Source organism: Genypterus blacodes, unplaced genomic scaffold (genome assembly GCF_046128005.1).
Source record: "Genypterus blacodes isolate CSIRO-AG114 ecotype Tasmania unplaced genomic scaffold, CSIRO-AGI_Gbla_v1 ptg000005l_1, whole genome shotgun sequence".
In the NCBI taxonomy this organism is placed as follows: Eukaryota; Metazoa; Chordata; class Actinopteri; order Ophidiiformes; family Ophidiidae; genus Genypterus; species Genypterus blacodes.
In genome coordinates, this window is record NW_027466819.1 from 1,404,429 (window position 1) to 1,420,800 (window position 16,372).

General features: G+C 44.0%; 1 protein-coding gene across 1 annotated transcript; it reads right to left on the reverse strand.

The window, feature by feature from the left end:
• Positions 1-10,373: 10,373 nt before the first annotated feature.
• On the reverse strand, positions 10,374-13,165 carry LOC142996583 (alpha-amylase). The gene is made up of 9 exons (XM_076147545.1): positions 12,961-13,165; positions 12,622-12,768; positions 12,286-12,483; positions 11,969-12,199; positions 11,655-11,788; positions 11,353-11,575; positions 11,137-11,258; positions 10,923-11,048; positions 10,374-10,594 (listed from the first exon to the last, which is right to left on the reverse strand). The coding sequence occupies exons 1-9, from the start codon at positions 13,126-13,128 to the stop codon at positions 10,405-10,407; spliced, it is 1,539 nt and encodes a 512-aa protein (XP_076003660.1). The 5' UTR covers positions 13,129-13,165; the 3' UTR covers positions 10,374-10,404.
• Between the last annotated feature and the right edge of the window lie 3,207 nt (positions 13,166-16,372).

Genomic DNA, 16,372 nt, shown 5'->3' on the forward strand with positions numbered 1-16,372 from the left:
CAAACTTTTGTAAGTATCCGTGGAAACTGTTGGTTCTGGTGACACCTGCTGTTCAAAATTCAATTCACTTGTAATTCCTTGATAGCGATGTTTTGACTGTTTATACTTGCATGTCTGTGCCTTTCAACGAATGCAATTGTTGCAACTACACACCAGCCATAGTTGTTGTGATCATATTAGACTTCAGCTTCCTCCCGTCGAGTGCTTACCGGCAGTCTGGAGTCCATGTTTTTCACCAAATATTTCTGGAGAAGCTGGAATGAAGCCAGACACTGTTTAATTGCGCCGTGTTCCAGCTTACAATGCAGGTCTCAGGGCCGCCGCAGCGACGGGTGGCTGCATACCGCACAGCCGTCTGTCACCCAGCAAACATACTTCTGATGAGCGGCGCATAGCGATGCTGTGCGGCGACCGAGGGAGGCAAGAATTTGGAGGTTTCCTTTTGATTTTCAGAATTAATCACCCAGCCAGCGAATGGAGTATCGCGTAATGAAGCTTTTGAAATGTTTTGGAAATGTAATAATAAGATCCCCACTGTTCAAATTAGAGTTGCAGGTTACCGATGACATCAAAGGAGTCATTTCCAGAACATTGTAATCTCTGGTGACCTGTGCTCTACCCGGCCAGTTTCAATCTGTTGTCTGTCTCCATGCGTTGTTGCTGGAGACTCTTATTTTCTTGCTTCTGCTACTTTGCTGGACTTTGAATGCGTGGACAGTTATGGATGGGAGCTTGGGCAGCGATAACAAATAGAGAAGGCGAGGAATTCTGCAAGTGAGAACAAAAAAATCCATGCCAGCATAGATCGGTGCTAATGACCTATGTGAGTGTGTGACATACAGACTAATATACGAGCCCCTCCGCCTAACGCTGCTAAATACCTCCTTCAAGTCCACAAACACCCTGATGATTTCACAGCCTCTTCCTTTTTTGATAAACTGCAGCAAAGCCAGACAGTTAAATGAAGAACCCATTGACTGCATTAAGAAACACCGACACTGCAACAAATTATCTCAAAATTGAGTTGCATTCTCTGAATCGTGAACATTCTTAACCGTCACTGAACAACAGGAATCCTCGCTGAATGATGATTTGTTCGATTGCCACCCTCCCCCCCCCATGCTTGTAACCTATTCTTTGCCCTGTTTGATTATGCACCGTGTGTTCCATCTACTATACACAATACAAACCAGCCGTTCCTCCGACTAACATCATTGTCATGCAGCGGCTCCCAGTTCAGTCATATTCTCCCCTCACATCTTGGAACCAAAGGCCCCTCACAAAGCCTTATAAAACCCCCCTCCTCCCCCCTTCCCCCCTGCCCGCCCGCCCGCCAGGAGGGAGCAAACTGCAGAATACCAAAGCGTGCCAGGTTCTGTGTTTAAGAAAAGAGGGGGAAAAAAAGCAAGGAACTGCTTAAACAGAAATGCATTATTTAAAGGACATCTGAGAGACATAAATAGAGTGAATGCACGCCAAGGCCCTACAATCTGCAGTCCCTAATAGGCCCCCAGTGGTCTCGGTGCGGTTGTCTGGTGTGAGATCAGTCGGCCCTGTCCCCCCTCAGGCTCGGGATAGCGCCGTGTTTGTCTTAGTTTGACCTTGAGCGCCAGCATTTCCCAGTCAAAACATGATAATTCACCGCCGTTAGCCCTGTAATACAGAATCACAGTGCGGCGGTAAGTGGGCAGAAATGCTGCAGGTAGTGTTCGGTGCTCTTTCGGCCGTGTCACTGAGGGAGTTTGATCGTTAATCTCTATCAAGGTCATAACGATATTTAAAAACACAAAGTGTCCGGCATGCGCAAGCTTCTCTCTCCTGCTCGTTTGGATTATTGCCTCTGTTCTCTAAAAGAAAACATGCAGATTAGATTGAACCTCCATCAAAACGTTTTCAGCTTCTAGTTCCCCTTTACAGGTCTTTCTCGCTGCTTCACCTCTTATGTATATACTGTTACATCCAGTAATTCTAGTATTGGTTCAGCAGTCTCTTAATAATAATGTCAGACATGGAGGAAGGAGTGTGTGTGTGATAAGAAATGTCATCTGTTATGAGTATTGATGAGCAGCAGGAGGAGCTCTGTGTCTTTGGTACTGCACTATGAACAGCTTACTGTAGGAATAAACCTATTTAGTCTCAAGGTAAACAGCAGAAAGCTCATTCAACAGCAGAGATGTTTCAAGCACGCATAACGTCACACACTCTCCGATCCCTGAGCTGCTCAGCAACGGAAAAAGTCCGTAAAAGTCCATAAATTCAAATCCACTGCTTTCACAACATTAATATCTGGGGTTGTATTGATCCAAGTATTTATTCCTAACCTTTTCTACGACTCTATGAAACGAGACCTAAGTCGAACGCTTCCCTGCTGTTTTCACACTTCACACTCCTGTACAGTAGGGGGCGCTGTTAGATATGACGAGGGGGAGTTGCACCCCTACTTTGTAGCTCTCTGGGAATTAATAATCATAATCCTGATGTCCTCAAATGTCTCAGTGTAACTCTCCTTTCGTCTACATCTGTAACCCAGAAACACAATACTGGACGAAACCAAGAAAAAATGCTAATTGTTAAACTCTGAATCAATTATGATTTATAATTAAACTAATTACACATTTTAAATTTGCAAACACAAAAGTCAAATATAAACCTACTACTATTGTCTCATGATGTTGTGTTGTAGATAAAACACTTCTGTAGATCCCTACCCGGAATCACCGTGACAACTGCATCATGTGACACGAGCAGTTGCATCCCTCAGCATTAGCCCATACGGCTGGTGATTGCCCACCCGGCTGCTGTAGACAATGGAAGCCTCCTGAGTCATGTATGTATGTACACACACCCATCCGTGAGTCAGAGTCTGGGATGGGTCACATCCAGTTAGTATGGTAACACACACACAGAGCCCAGTGCCAGTGCCTGCTCTGATTATTATCAAAGTCCTGCCAATGGGGATTAGGAAGAATGCCTGATTTGCTCACCGTGCTGCTCACTGCCAGCTGAGGGAGAATCCAGCAGTGCCACATATGAGGAGTCTTGTCAAAATGAAGAAGGTTAATGCGTTTTTTTATGTTTTTTGAAGTTGTTAATGAAGAATGTGTCACATTTCAGAGACTCTGAGGCTTTCCTATTGGACTTTACCCAGAGCTCTATGGAGCCGTCCTCACACATCGCTGGAGTGCAGGTGCGCCACAGAGACTCGCATCTCATTATTTAAAAAAAAAAAAAAAAAATTATCTCATTATATCGTGCATCACCCTCCCCCCTCCCCCTCGTGTCTCCATACCTCCTCTCCCTCCTCTTCCTCCCCATCCTGCTGTAACCATATGGACCCCATACTGACTCTCATTATACGCCATGAAGTGAATTCATTCCGGGGAAAACAAGGAAAGGTCCAGAAGTGTTTGTGTGTTCACGGTGGCATGGTGTTAATCAGACCTAAACCTGGAGGTGTAAAAAGCTTGTTATGCTGGTTCATTAGATCATGTCGATAAGAGGATGATGTCATCTTGCTAGAGATGGTAATGGGGTTTATTCACCGCCCAACCTACCTTAGACAAGATGATGTTCAGGGTGTTCTTGGCTGAATTTGTTGTGCTGATTCAGTTTTTCTAAGGGCAGAATATAAATATAGTTAATGTTTTTTCAGGTTTTATGTGTCATTGTTCAGAAAAACAAAGTAATTATGTTCAATTTTCTGTTTTAAACATTTTAAGCAAACAAAAACCTTCGTTCAAAAGCATTCTTACTGGATTCTTCAAAATGATGATGATGATGATGATATAAGCGAGGACTTGTATACAGGGTTGCTGCTTCCATCTTTCACCCACTATGATAGCAGTGTGAGGCAGAATATGCATAAAAGCTGCTAAAGCTACAAAACAAATATGATCCATGCAGATGCACTAAGAATTCTAAAATGTGTTGTGAGGAAAGGGTGCCACTAGAAATTCAGCACATTTGGGTTTTTTGTGTTATATCTTCAGACAAAATCAACATATTTTGAATATTTGACCCAGCTGAGTCGAGCGTCTATGCACATACATGTAAAACTCCCTCTCTTCATGCTTTCCATCCATTAGACGCTCTCAGGTGGTATGTTCCTGCTGCTTCCCGTCATTACTAACTCTTCCCCGCTCTGCTGACACAACATAGTGAACAACTGCATAATCAGATGACAAATGAGGGAAAGGCATTAAGCAAGGAGAGATGTGTAGTGCTGTGGAGACGGCGTCTTCTCCTTTACCCTAAGAGGCAGCGTGCAGCAGGCGGCGCATCAGGAAATTGGGATGTCAGCGAGCTGTCGAGGTGCATTGACCTAACAGGGTTAGTGTGGTGGGCAGCTGTCGTTGACGTGTCAATCTTGCTCCCGGCCAATCAATCTCTGGCAGAAAGGGGAAGAGTACGAGGGGAGGAGCATGATCTGTCACTTTGGATTTGGTGCAGCTTACCTTATCATCACCTCTGTTCCAATGCATAGAGAATGGAGTGAGCTTAAGGAAATGCACCTCATGGAACTTGGATTAGTATGAAAATAAAGTTGCTTCATCAAAAACTAATGCTACTATTAACTATTATTTACTAACTATTGTTTACTTTAAACACTTGTGCCTTATACATCATTTTGCAACGTTTTTCAGTGAAGATTGTTCAGTACAGCTTGGCGAATTGAGACAGAAATCAGAACTGAAACAAAAAAACACATCTTCACTTTCAAAAAAGACGATTTAGGTTTTTATGTAAAATTTTGTGCAAATCAGAGAATATTGGTAAAGGTTTTGTTGTTTCTAGCAGGCAATGGGATATTTCTGAGTAAGGGTTAGTCGGTACTAAAGGCTTTATGGCGCCTACCATCGCTTCCTCCTTGTGAGAATACGGGCATGGAGAAAAGAAAAGCCCAATATGTATTAGATAGTATGTTAAACAAAGTTGTTATACCAATAATTACCAATAACCCTAATAATTCTGAATCTTTCTTCATCGTAGCTGAAGTAGTGCTGCCTGAGTCCGTTGGGGCGTCCATGAAGCTGCCTGTATCTTCCCCTCCCGTTGCTCTGTCTCACCTCAGCCTGGGCAAGTCAGCTTTCTGGGGCACGGCAGCCAGGCTCCCCAGGGAGAGGAGACAAGGGAAGAGGAGGGGGAAGAGGGGGTAGGGCATAAATAAAATAACACTTGGGTTTCACCTTGGAGAGGCCAGTCGCCTGTTGTTGCTTCTCCCTATGCAGAATTAAATCTAGAGACGCTTCTAAATAACACTGGGAGATACTGTATGTCACCTTAGCCTGGGTTAATACAGTATGAAGTCATCTTAGAGTTTAGTCAATGTTTGGAGGACTTTGCTGTTTAGGAGGACTGAGAAACTTTTAAAAAGTTATGAAGAACTTGCTTACTCTGCTGTTGAATGAGCTTTCTGCTGTTTACATACTCAACTTTGACTTTGTTTAACTGTTGGATAGAAAGGAGACTCATTAACTTTTGGTGGCAGACTTAAAGCAAACAGCTCCCACGGGACACACCTACATTACAGGTGTGATTACTGCCCCACCCACAAGCAACCTACTCTAAGAAACACCACAGAAGAAATGTCATATTCAAGTGCTTTATTGTTTTTTATAATTTATATTTTATTATTATTATATGTGAAGAACGTCTAAAGACCAGAGGCAATTTAAATTTCAATAAAACCTGTATCTGTAAAAACAATAACAGAATCTTCATAGATGAACTTATATTTCTGTGAGCAAGAGTTGGTGCCCTGCAAAGGAATGCAAATGGACTTCAAACACCTTAATCGTCCTGTCCTGTTGGTGTTAATGAAAACCACTAAGCAAACCGATTTTTCTAAATGAAACTGGGAGTACGGCAGCAGACCACTGGCCTGCAAAACAGGTTTGGACATAATCTGTCTGAACCAAGCGGTCCAAGCCATACAAGTTTAATGGTATGTGTTGCTCAAGGCTGTCATGTATAATTAAGATATTCCAGTGCCCTCACACACACACACACACACACACACACCCCACCCTGCTATAGCTGCTGGACAGAGAGGGATTTAGGTGGGAAAAATGTATTTGAAGCAGTATCGTGACATGAAGGAGAATTTTAAACTTCCAAGGAAAACTATTTAATTCCTAAAACCACAATTTGTATACAGTTATGGCCAGTTAAATAGTTTAGAAATTCCACACCAATGCTACAACAAACACACACCCTCACTGACCATTATACAGATACACACAGACACACACACAGACATAGTAACTCCTTCCAGTAGTTTCAAGAAGTGGATTTCCTCAGAAGAAGTCCCAGCAGTGCGATAGAAGACACGAGCATGTAGCAGTAATGACCTTGATGTTTCTGCCACTCGGCAAAATCCAAAGTTGATGGGACCTTCCAGCACATCAATTATGAGAAGCGTTTGTTGAGGTAATGTGCAGCACGCGAGGCGATAGGCGGGGGCGGACCGGACCTGCTGCACTATTCATGTCACCATCTGCTCCCTTTCACAGAGTCTTGCTCCACAGGCCCGTGGGCTCTGGAACCCGGCCGTGGGCTGCATCCCCAGTCCAATTCTTCCAGCAGTGCTTGGAGACACTGCAAACGTGATTTAGATCAGCCAGCATGGCTGCTCTTTCTCTGTTTTGGTCTCAGCTACCAGTCTGCACAATACAAACAGCCAGACAGAGCACCTGTGCAATTGGAATCTGCCGGTGTAAAGGAGCAAACATAAGCAGCAGGGGACTTCCACAGCAATAACACAGATCAATAAAATAGCACAAGGGCGACAGCTGAAAGGGGTCATCACAGAGGATCCAAAAGCCAATTTTAGATGGCTGCACATGAAATATAAATGCTGCCGGAACAGACGGAATTTATTTCTGGAACACCTTTCCAAAGACCAAAGTGTGCAATGTATGTCCAAGGTTTTCAATCAGCTTTAAACTCTGTGTTCTCTTCTCTGTAGTGTGTTGGCAGCTTGACTTAGGAAATTGTTGACCCATTTTCCAATCACCCTTTCAGGTGATTAAAGCCTGGCATGAGGCTAAGTAAAGGATTAGTTTGCACTTCTTTGAGTGTGTTTGTAAAGGAAATCAGTGCACTGATTAAACGTAATATCCGTGGTGAATATCTACGACAAGGGGCTACGTAATCTGATGGAGGCATCCCATCAGTATGCAAATTGAACAGCTCACTTTGCTCATTATATTAAATGAGCCGCGACTGAATGAGTTTGTCTCAATTATTTGGAAGATGTGCTGGGTGCCCGTTTCACATTGTGGTGTTTTTAGCTTCACATCAGAGGCTGTGTAGCGTTCAGGGCTAAGCAGGGCTCGTCTCACTGTACATTGTGGATGCCACACACACACACACACAAACACACATACACATACTGAGAGAGTCACGGACCAAATATTGCCACCCTGTGGGATGTCAGCTGTAAAAGATGACAGACCCAGGCAATGATATCATTAAAGACTAAAGCAAGGGAAAGTATGGGGACAAAAAAGGCCAACCTCCATGTTGCTCTGTGTGCTGCCGTATAATCTGTTGGTGGGGGGTATGAATACGATCACTGCAAGGACAGCAGAGGTGTAACTGTGACACAGGCCACTGCACCAATATGGGAATAGAGAGAAAGATAATTCTGTGAAATAGATGTGCATGAGTGTGGATGCTTTCTATTTAGTATATTTTCAATATAAACAGTGAGTATAATCTAACCTAACCTAAACCTAATTATGCATAAATATGGAAATGATTCCCAGAGAACTCTATAAGAAAACAGGGGTGAACTTCTACAGTTCACAGCTGGGTAATGGTTAGAATAACAACTAATATATTGTGATGTCCAACGTTTCCACTGGAGGTTAAGTAAACAACAATAGTATCAAAGATGTAATGTCCTACTGCCAAATATGGTAAGAAGCCCAAACAAAAGCATGATAAAAAAACAATATCATGGCACCAGTTGGACCATGGATCTTGTCTGATTAATATATATTCCAGCATTTTCAACACAGAAAATAAATAAAATAATAGTTTGACTCATTCATTCAGCAGCCCCACAGCTGTTTGTGTATGTAAGGACACTTTCTCTCCTCCATGGATGCAGTTCATCACTTTGGGCTCCCCAGATTATCAATACAGAACAGAGCATCCACTTGAATAGACATGCAATATATTAAATTCATTTCCTTTTTTTAAACAACTGATTTAATGTCACTCATTATAGCGAGCCTCTGCAGTCTGTTGTATTGGATGGTGAAAGTGCCTTAGAGAGCTGAGCTGAAGACTTGACAGGACGTTGGCAGCAAACAGAGATTGTAGAGATAAATAGTTTATCTCGGCCTTGGGATCATCACTGCATCCATGTTTTTTTTAAACTAAACTGAATCGCTGAAAATGTAGCCATATCACATCAATTCCAACAGTGGGGATGCTTACATAAGTGATGATTACATTCATGTATACTAACAGCAGGAATCTGGATCAGACGGAGATAACAGTGATAGCTTAAGATCACACAGTCTTACATGTATAAACTTTGTATGAGCGATGAGGTCATGCATCATTCACCTCTTTCATATTGTCGCTGGCGGTGTTTAATTCATGTCCACTTCTTACATTCGAGCGTCAATCAATTTTCTTCTTCATCTTTAAGAACTGATATTTAAAAAAGCAAGAGATTTACAGAGCAAAACGTCCCGTCTGCCTTTTTTAGATTCACTTTGTGACGGTGCCATAGTTTCTGTTTCAACACTGCCCCCATGTGATGAGGAGCTGAATGTGATCTGCTGCTTCAAAGCTCTGTTCAGGGATCAGTTGAGTAATAAAATCAATAGAAAGTAATTAAGTAAACATTCAGCACTCAAAGAATTTGATGAATATATTCAAATTATTTAAAACAAAAAACATTTTTACACGCAAATCATGACTTGATTCCGCTACAACTAAGCCCAAATTACATTTTATCACCTCACAAATTAAGTGTTGATTTGCACGCCTCACGTACTTTCCCCTTTAAAGCGTCTGGGCGCTGTTGAAAGAGAGACGACCAGCTCCAAACTCTTTTGTGTGTTTCATCTTCTAACTTGGCCGCTGTCTTTCTCTGCGGCTCTGACAGGCAGCTCTGGCCCACCATATGAAATATGAAACAGGATGGGGACACCATTGACAGCTGCGTCACAAGGCATCAGTGGAGATGACAGGAGCGAAGACTCAGGCCTGCTACCCGCTGACATCTCAGCGGCTAATCTGAAGGTACAGGCCCTCACAGCTGCCCGCACCAAAAGATGGAGAGAGGGTCAATAATTTAGCAGGTGCAATATGTTGTGACTGGTCCAACATTAAGATCGCAATCTTTCCTTGTCTTTATTTCTCTGATTTTATGAACTCTAGGCTACGTGACCTGCAGTAATCACGCTGTTTACAGTTTCAGAGGACCCACTTTCCTTCCTCTTCCTCGGGTGTTTTATTGTCCTATAAATCAAGAAATAATTGCCAAGCTTTTGTGCCTTCACGGGTCACATTGCCATGACAACCAGGATGAGATGAATGTTGTGGCAGGCATCAACCTTTGCTTGCCTCTCCTCTGGCGGATGGCACTCCAGCATCGCCGAGTCCAGAGCTGCTGACATCAACTCAGCAGGTGGGCAAGGAGAGAGAGAGAGGGAGAGGGAGAGAGAGGCGGAGATGGGACAGGAAGGAAGGGAGGAAGCGAGGATGGAGAGCTGGCGAGGCGGTCCTCTGGGGCCCCTGTGCCGCCCTGATGACGGATGCCACTCAGGTGAAACTGAAGTGGCTGCATGTGTGACGCCGAGTCCTTCCCTGAAGATCTGAGAAACGTACAAAGCAGGAAGGACACTGGCCGCTGTCACAGGACTCTCTCTGACCCAGCATGACTGTGCAGCCTGTTGGGAGGTGGGTCACACCTTTTCACTGCCGTTCATACTTAAAAAGCTAGTTTAATGTTTGTTGCAAAATGTTGTTCCTCCATGGATTTAGCAATATTGCATGCAAAGTATATTACTGTTTGGATATTAAGACACATTTTCACTCTGACATCTGGAAGGTTTGATCCTTTTCCCAGGAGAGATGGAGAAGGAGATGAATGTTGACATGTGTGCCTTTTGTCAGAGAAAATCTATGACTCCTAAGACGTCAGTGATTCTAGTTCCTACATGCTGTAACCATAGTGGATCACTAGTTACCAGTCACACAGGACAGAGTTAAGAGCTTTATACTTAAAACATGACAGCAATGGGTTCATTATCCACCATTCTCAAAGTTAAAAATAGATTTCAAAATACTGATGTAAAAACCAAGCTTATATCATTCAGCCTGCTCAGAAAAATCCAATTGCTATTAAATTGCTTAATAAGCTTTATTAAAAATTGGTGTTTACAGCTTGGAGTCGGCATGAATGGCGACAAATGGGTCTTCATCTCTGTTGCTGATCCTGAAGTGGGCGCGGCCGTCACCCCCAACCTGGATCTGCTTCCCGGTGCACCTTCCTCCATCTTTCTGGCCAGAGATCACGTCACAGTAGGTGCCAGCAGGCATGCCGGTGTTCAGAGTCACATTCAGATCCCTGAAGGTAAAGATAAGTTGTTGTTAAGCTTTTTATTCTTATTATGATTAAATTATGCTAAAGCAGGAGGAAATCATTTACAAGTGTATTCCAATGGGGCGTCAGATGAAAGGCTGTTTAATTTGATGAGAAGATTATCACACAAATGTGCTGCAGATGATTAATTCCACACTTTGTCGTAAGAGTAAATAAAGAGTTTGAATAAAGATGCATCTCTCTGGGGTAATGACAATAACAGAATGGGGAAGTCTGTGCACTGTTGATGCTTTATTACAATACTTAAGCAGGTTAAGATTGGACTTTGTAAATCCCAGTTAATATTCCTCACCAGTCATCATTGTTAAAGACGATAAAGCCACGATTGCCACGTCCAAATGCAACCTGGTTGCCCTGGTTGTCCCACCAGTTGGTATGAGGCTGTCCATTGACCACGTTACGGAAAATCACCATGTTCCTAAGCAGCAACAGAACAAACACTGTATGTCAGAAGTCTTTGGAAGTAGACGCAAGAGAAGTAGACATGTTGTGTTCTGAGGACTCACTTGATCTGACGCCATCTGTGCTCACACACCCAGCCGTCTCCACAGGTCTGGTCAGGGTTGATGGGAACAGGCTTAGTGGATCCATCACCGTGGCTGGGAGGGCCCATCCAGTCATTCTGATCCTGGGAAGTAATGGAAGGAGTGGATATACAGTATCATCCAATAAATGGAGAAACAAATTCAGCATCCATATACATCCTGCTTAAGTGAACGTACTTTTCCATTCACAATGTCGCGGTTCCAGCGGAAGCTAGACATCACTCTGGTCACTCCATAAGGGTGGGCCAGCATGTAGGCCACGGCCATCTTATGGAGCCTGGAGTCCCAGAAGCTAACTATGGATGCACCGCCGGCACCGTGGCCTCTCTGGTTGTCGTGGTTATCAACAAAGACAAAAGCGTTGCCATTGGCCATGAAACCCCATCCCTCTCCCCAGCTCCTGGAGACAAGAACATAATTGCATGTGAGAGTTCACCTCTAAACCAGCCGTTTAAGTGCAACTGTAGATGCACACACACCTGGTATAAGACAGCTTCTCCCCATTCCATTTTCGGAAGATTGTTCCCAGTTTGGCTCCATATTTGAACTCTGTCACTCTGCCCAAATGGACGTATTCACTGCTTGTAATAGGCTCACCTCCCATATCAATAACCTAGTAAGACAACATATAAATGAAAGCGTTCATACCAAAGTAACAATGATGTTTTCACGTAGTACTCATAAAAAATTTGTAAATAATTGCACACTTTTGCCTACAGTTGTTCTTCAGTCAGTTGTTGGATATAGGATCCGTTCCTATGTAAATCTATGAGAACATTGTTTCCCAAATCACCTCTTGGAAGATGAAAGGTCTGGAGCCGCCGGAGAACCACTTGGTGTTGAGGTTGTGCAGACGGCTGTAGATGGCTGACAGGTCACCGGGCCACATGTGCTTACAGGCATCCACTCTGAATCCAGCCACACCCATGTCAACAAGCTTGTTCATGAAATCAGCCACCTTGCTTCTGACATAATCTTTCTCCATGGCGAGATCCAGCAGACCAACCAGACGGCAGTCACGCACCTAGAGCGACGCACAGGCGTTTACATCACAATTCACAGCATGAAAGAGCAGCTTTTGTGGATCTGGGTATGACACCCATGCAGTACCTGATTGGCGTCCCCGTAATTCTCGATATTTCCGCTTCCAGTCCTGCACTTGTGGTCGTTAAAGTCCCTGTAGGAAAAAGGAATAGTGGGGAACTCCTTCTTACTTGCACTGAACCAGTTTCCACATGAAGAGTGGGTGCCTTCCCCACCACCAGCTCCACACATGTGGTTAATGACAGCATCCACATAGATGTTGACCTGTGGGTGGATGGGAAATCAGGTGAGAGTTTTCCGGACAAATGTCTTATTTAAAAGCCGGCGTAAGGGAAGCAGGATTCTTCACGGTAGTAAAGCATTAAAGTCAGAAGAGCGACGTTGCTGCTGCCTCAAATTTACCCCAACATTGTTGCATCGTGTGATCATGTCTCTCAGCTCGTTCTCGTTGCCTGATCGGGAGCAGAGGTTGTATCCAGTCGGCTGGTATCTCTGCCACCAGGGCCTCCAGGGGTTGTTCAGCACGATGTGCTCATTTGGAGGGGAGATCTGAGCAAGGAGAAAGGTAAGAACGTTGCACTGTAATTAACATTTTTGTGAAACAGGGAGTGTGCCAACCTTTGACCTTCTTGTCTTGAGGTGACAATACAATCTTCCCATTCTTGCTATATTGGTTTAGCTCAAAAACTGAACACATTACCACTTGCTGTCCTCTATACATCTGCATTCATACATACATACCTGAACTCCACCAAAGCCATTGGGAGCCAAGAAGCGCTCACATTCTGCAGCGATGTCTGCCCAGCGCCACTCAAACAGGTGGACGATGGCCGTCCTCCCGTGCCTGGTGTGGGGGTTATGTTGGGCCAGGCTGAGCCCAAACAGAGCCACAAGAATAAACAACTTCATGCTTTCCCCGGCTGAGAGAGAAAACCCTACAAAGAAACCTGTTGCCACCCGTGATATTTATACACGGTCCTTGATCTCCTGGACCAATGGCAGGCTTCCAGTTATCATCCTGATGGTGAAACAGCTGCTTCTTTCTCACAGGCTCCTGAACCTCGTGTCGCAAAATAGATTTAATGCGGGCAAATGTGAGGCGTGTGAAAGTACTGGTTAAAAAAGAATGCAAACGTGCCAAACACCCCACTGCTTCTGTTACAGCATCTTCAGAAATGTGGCATATCTGTAAATATCTATCAATTTCCCAAGATTCAGAATCTATTTAATCCGTGCTGAAAATGATCAACCTGCTGTGGGAAATAAAACTTAGATTTTTTTTATGATTTCCAAAGGTGTGTGTGTTCACGTCAGATACAAATACTCCCTTGTGTGAACACATCAGGCATTGCAAGCCAACAACATTTACTTTCCCACAATTCCTCCAGTAACGACCCGATCAAACAGCGGCGTGGTTACATAACGACGGCTTGTCCTTGACATGAATTCAACTCTTAACCTACGTGTAGCGGCACATCTCCCATCTCCATAACATAGAGTAGATGTGTGACTTGTATAACTAACAGGGTTGTTGTCAGCTTCACATCCAGGGAAAACCAATACAGATAAGCCATACTCCAGAGAAAAAGGTCAAGAGGTCAAATGTGTTATGTAAAACAAGGTAACTAAACCAGCTCTGACAAAACACGCCCTTTCCCATAGGGGTCATCGATCTGACCCTCAGCTTAGGCATGTGGGTGGAGGGTCATGTTGACACTGCCACAGATGAGGTGTACACACACACACACACACACACACACACACACACACACACACACACACACACACACACACACACACACACACACAGTCACACTAATAACTACATGTACTTCCATATATGTCCAGCAATACATGCACATATGGCAGATATTGTGAATGAAAAGCTCTACCTGTGGAATCAGATGGTTTAATACTTGCTTGTGTGCTCCATTTTGTTGGTGTGTGTTGTTCTGTCCATACGTCTCCCGTGCATCAATCCTGTATAGATGCAGACTTGAGGTCGTCCCATTGTCTGCAGCGTAAACTGCCTCTTCAGTGATCAATTTAATGATCAGACAGAGAACTCCTGGTTTGATGGGATATGCTTCCATGTGACACCAGCTCCCCCAATGGCTTTAAAGAGTAACTGACACATTAAAAGAAAACAATTTTCCACTGTTATGTCTCTGTGAAATGAGTCCTGGAGTGCATTATGCAGTTAAACTCTAATAATACCGCATATACTGGTATTCATACTTGTTTGTAGACATATTTCCTTCTAAACTTCTAATTTAATTACTGCTATATCAACAATTAGTTTGTCACGAGCAAACCTCATTAAATGAAAACATTGTACTTGTTGTGACAATGTGGGTATTTTGCATAAACGGGCCAAAAAAAGATGTAGAAGCTTTTGTAAATAAGGGCGAACACCTGTGTACCATCTTGACCCTGCCTCCTGCTACCCTCCCTACCTCCCCCCTCCCTACACACACACACACACACACACACACACACACACACACACTCCCCCACAGAGGACGTGTCAGACACACACATTGATCTGCCTTCCCGGGTGTCGTTCCGGGTCACTTCTCCCAGCGAGTCTCTAGGTCACGGTCGCGTAGACGTGACAGAGCGCTGACATGTTTATGGTGGAAAGTCTCATTACCTCATCAATGTGCAGACAGCGAGCGGTGACACAGAAGGACTAATAGGGGAAAGATTGTTTTATTCAAAGTACAGCGCTTGTTGCAGTGTATGCGCTAACGTTCTCCACAGGCGCAGGTGGGAGTTTCTGTCCAGACAATAGAGAGGCTGTATTATCTGAAACCTTCCCTTTGTGTGTGTGTGTGTGTGTGTGTGTGTGTGTGTGTGTGTGTTTTTTTTTTTTCTTGTATGACAGGGTGAAGCTGGTCATTCTGTAGGGCAGCATATATACACAGAAAAACCTGGGGGAATTTAAATGCTGTGTTAAAGCAACAACGCTACAACATCAAGACTCCTTTCCTGTTTCTGGTGTGAGGTTTGCAGCTTCCCACCCTGATGACACAGCGCTCTCTCTGTGGGGAGACATGTCAGCAGGAGACTCTGGACCGGCTGCTGCTCACATTTTCCCCTGGGCCTCAAGATTTCCAGCCAGACTTGAGGACCTTTTCCTGTATGGACATCACAGGACGTACCTCCAGAGGGGATGAAGGGTTTGGGGCACAAAGCTCTCTTTCACAGCCCAAAGTGGGATCACAGGTGAAGGGAGAGAAGCCGGTCATTTGATCCCCGCCCATGGCTGTGTCATGGGAAAATAGAATAGTAAAAGTGAAGAAGGGAGGAGTGAGTGTTGACTGAAGACATGAGGGAGGAAGACAGTCTGCACGCATGCGCCTGTGTGTGTGTGTTTGATGGAGTGCATGTGCATTTTTACACACGTCATCAGGAAATCCTTGTCCTCCTAAATTCCCTCTCCTCCTCTCTCTTTACCTTGTCCTTTCCTTTTTCCCTTTACACTTCCCATTTCCCACCCTCCTCTCTTTTTCCCTTTTCCATTAAAAGAACAGAACATGGACTTCCCGCATGGCCAGCAAGTTCCCACAGTATTCCTAATGTTTACCATAGATTTGAAAATACTGATGCAAAAGCCAAGTGTGTCTCATTCAGCTCACAAATATCTAATTGCTTAATAAGCTTTATTGAAAGTCTTAATTGGTGTTTACAGCTTGGAATCAGCATTAATAAGTCTTCATCTCTGTTGCTGATCTTGAAGTGGGCGTGGCCGTCACCCCCAACCTGGATCTGCTTCCCGCTGCACCTTCCTCCATCTTTCTGGCCTGAGATCACGTAGAAGGTAAAGATAAGTTGTTGTTAAGAATGTGAAAGAAGTTTCTCTCTGGGATAATGAACAGAATGGGGAAGTCTGTGTACTGTGTAGTTTAATTTAGTTGTCTGTGTTCTTCATATTGTGTTACATTGTCTTTATATCATCCAGAAATACAGAAAACAACCTTCAAATTTAAGCAATCTCAAAACCCCGGCCACGGCCATGAATGGGAGGCTTTCAATCATCGTTGTTGTGAAACAGCTGCTTCTTTCTCACACGTTCCTCAACCTTGTGTAGCAAAGTAGAGTCAAAGCAGGCAAATATGAGGCGTGTGACCTTACTGGCTAAGATGAGAAT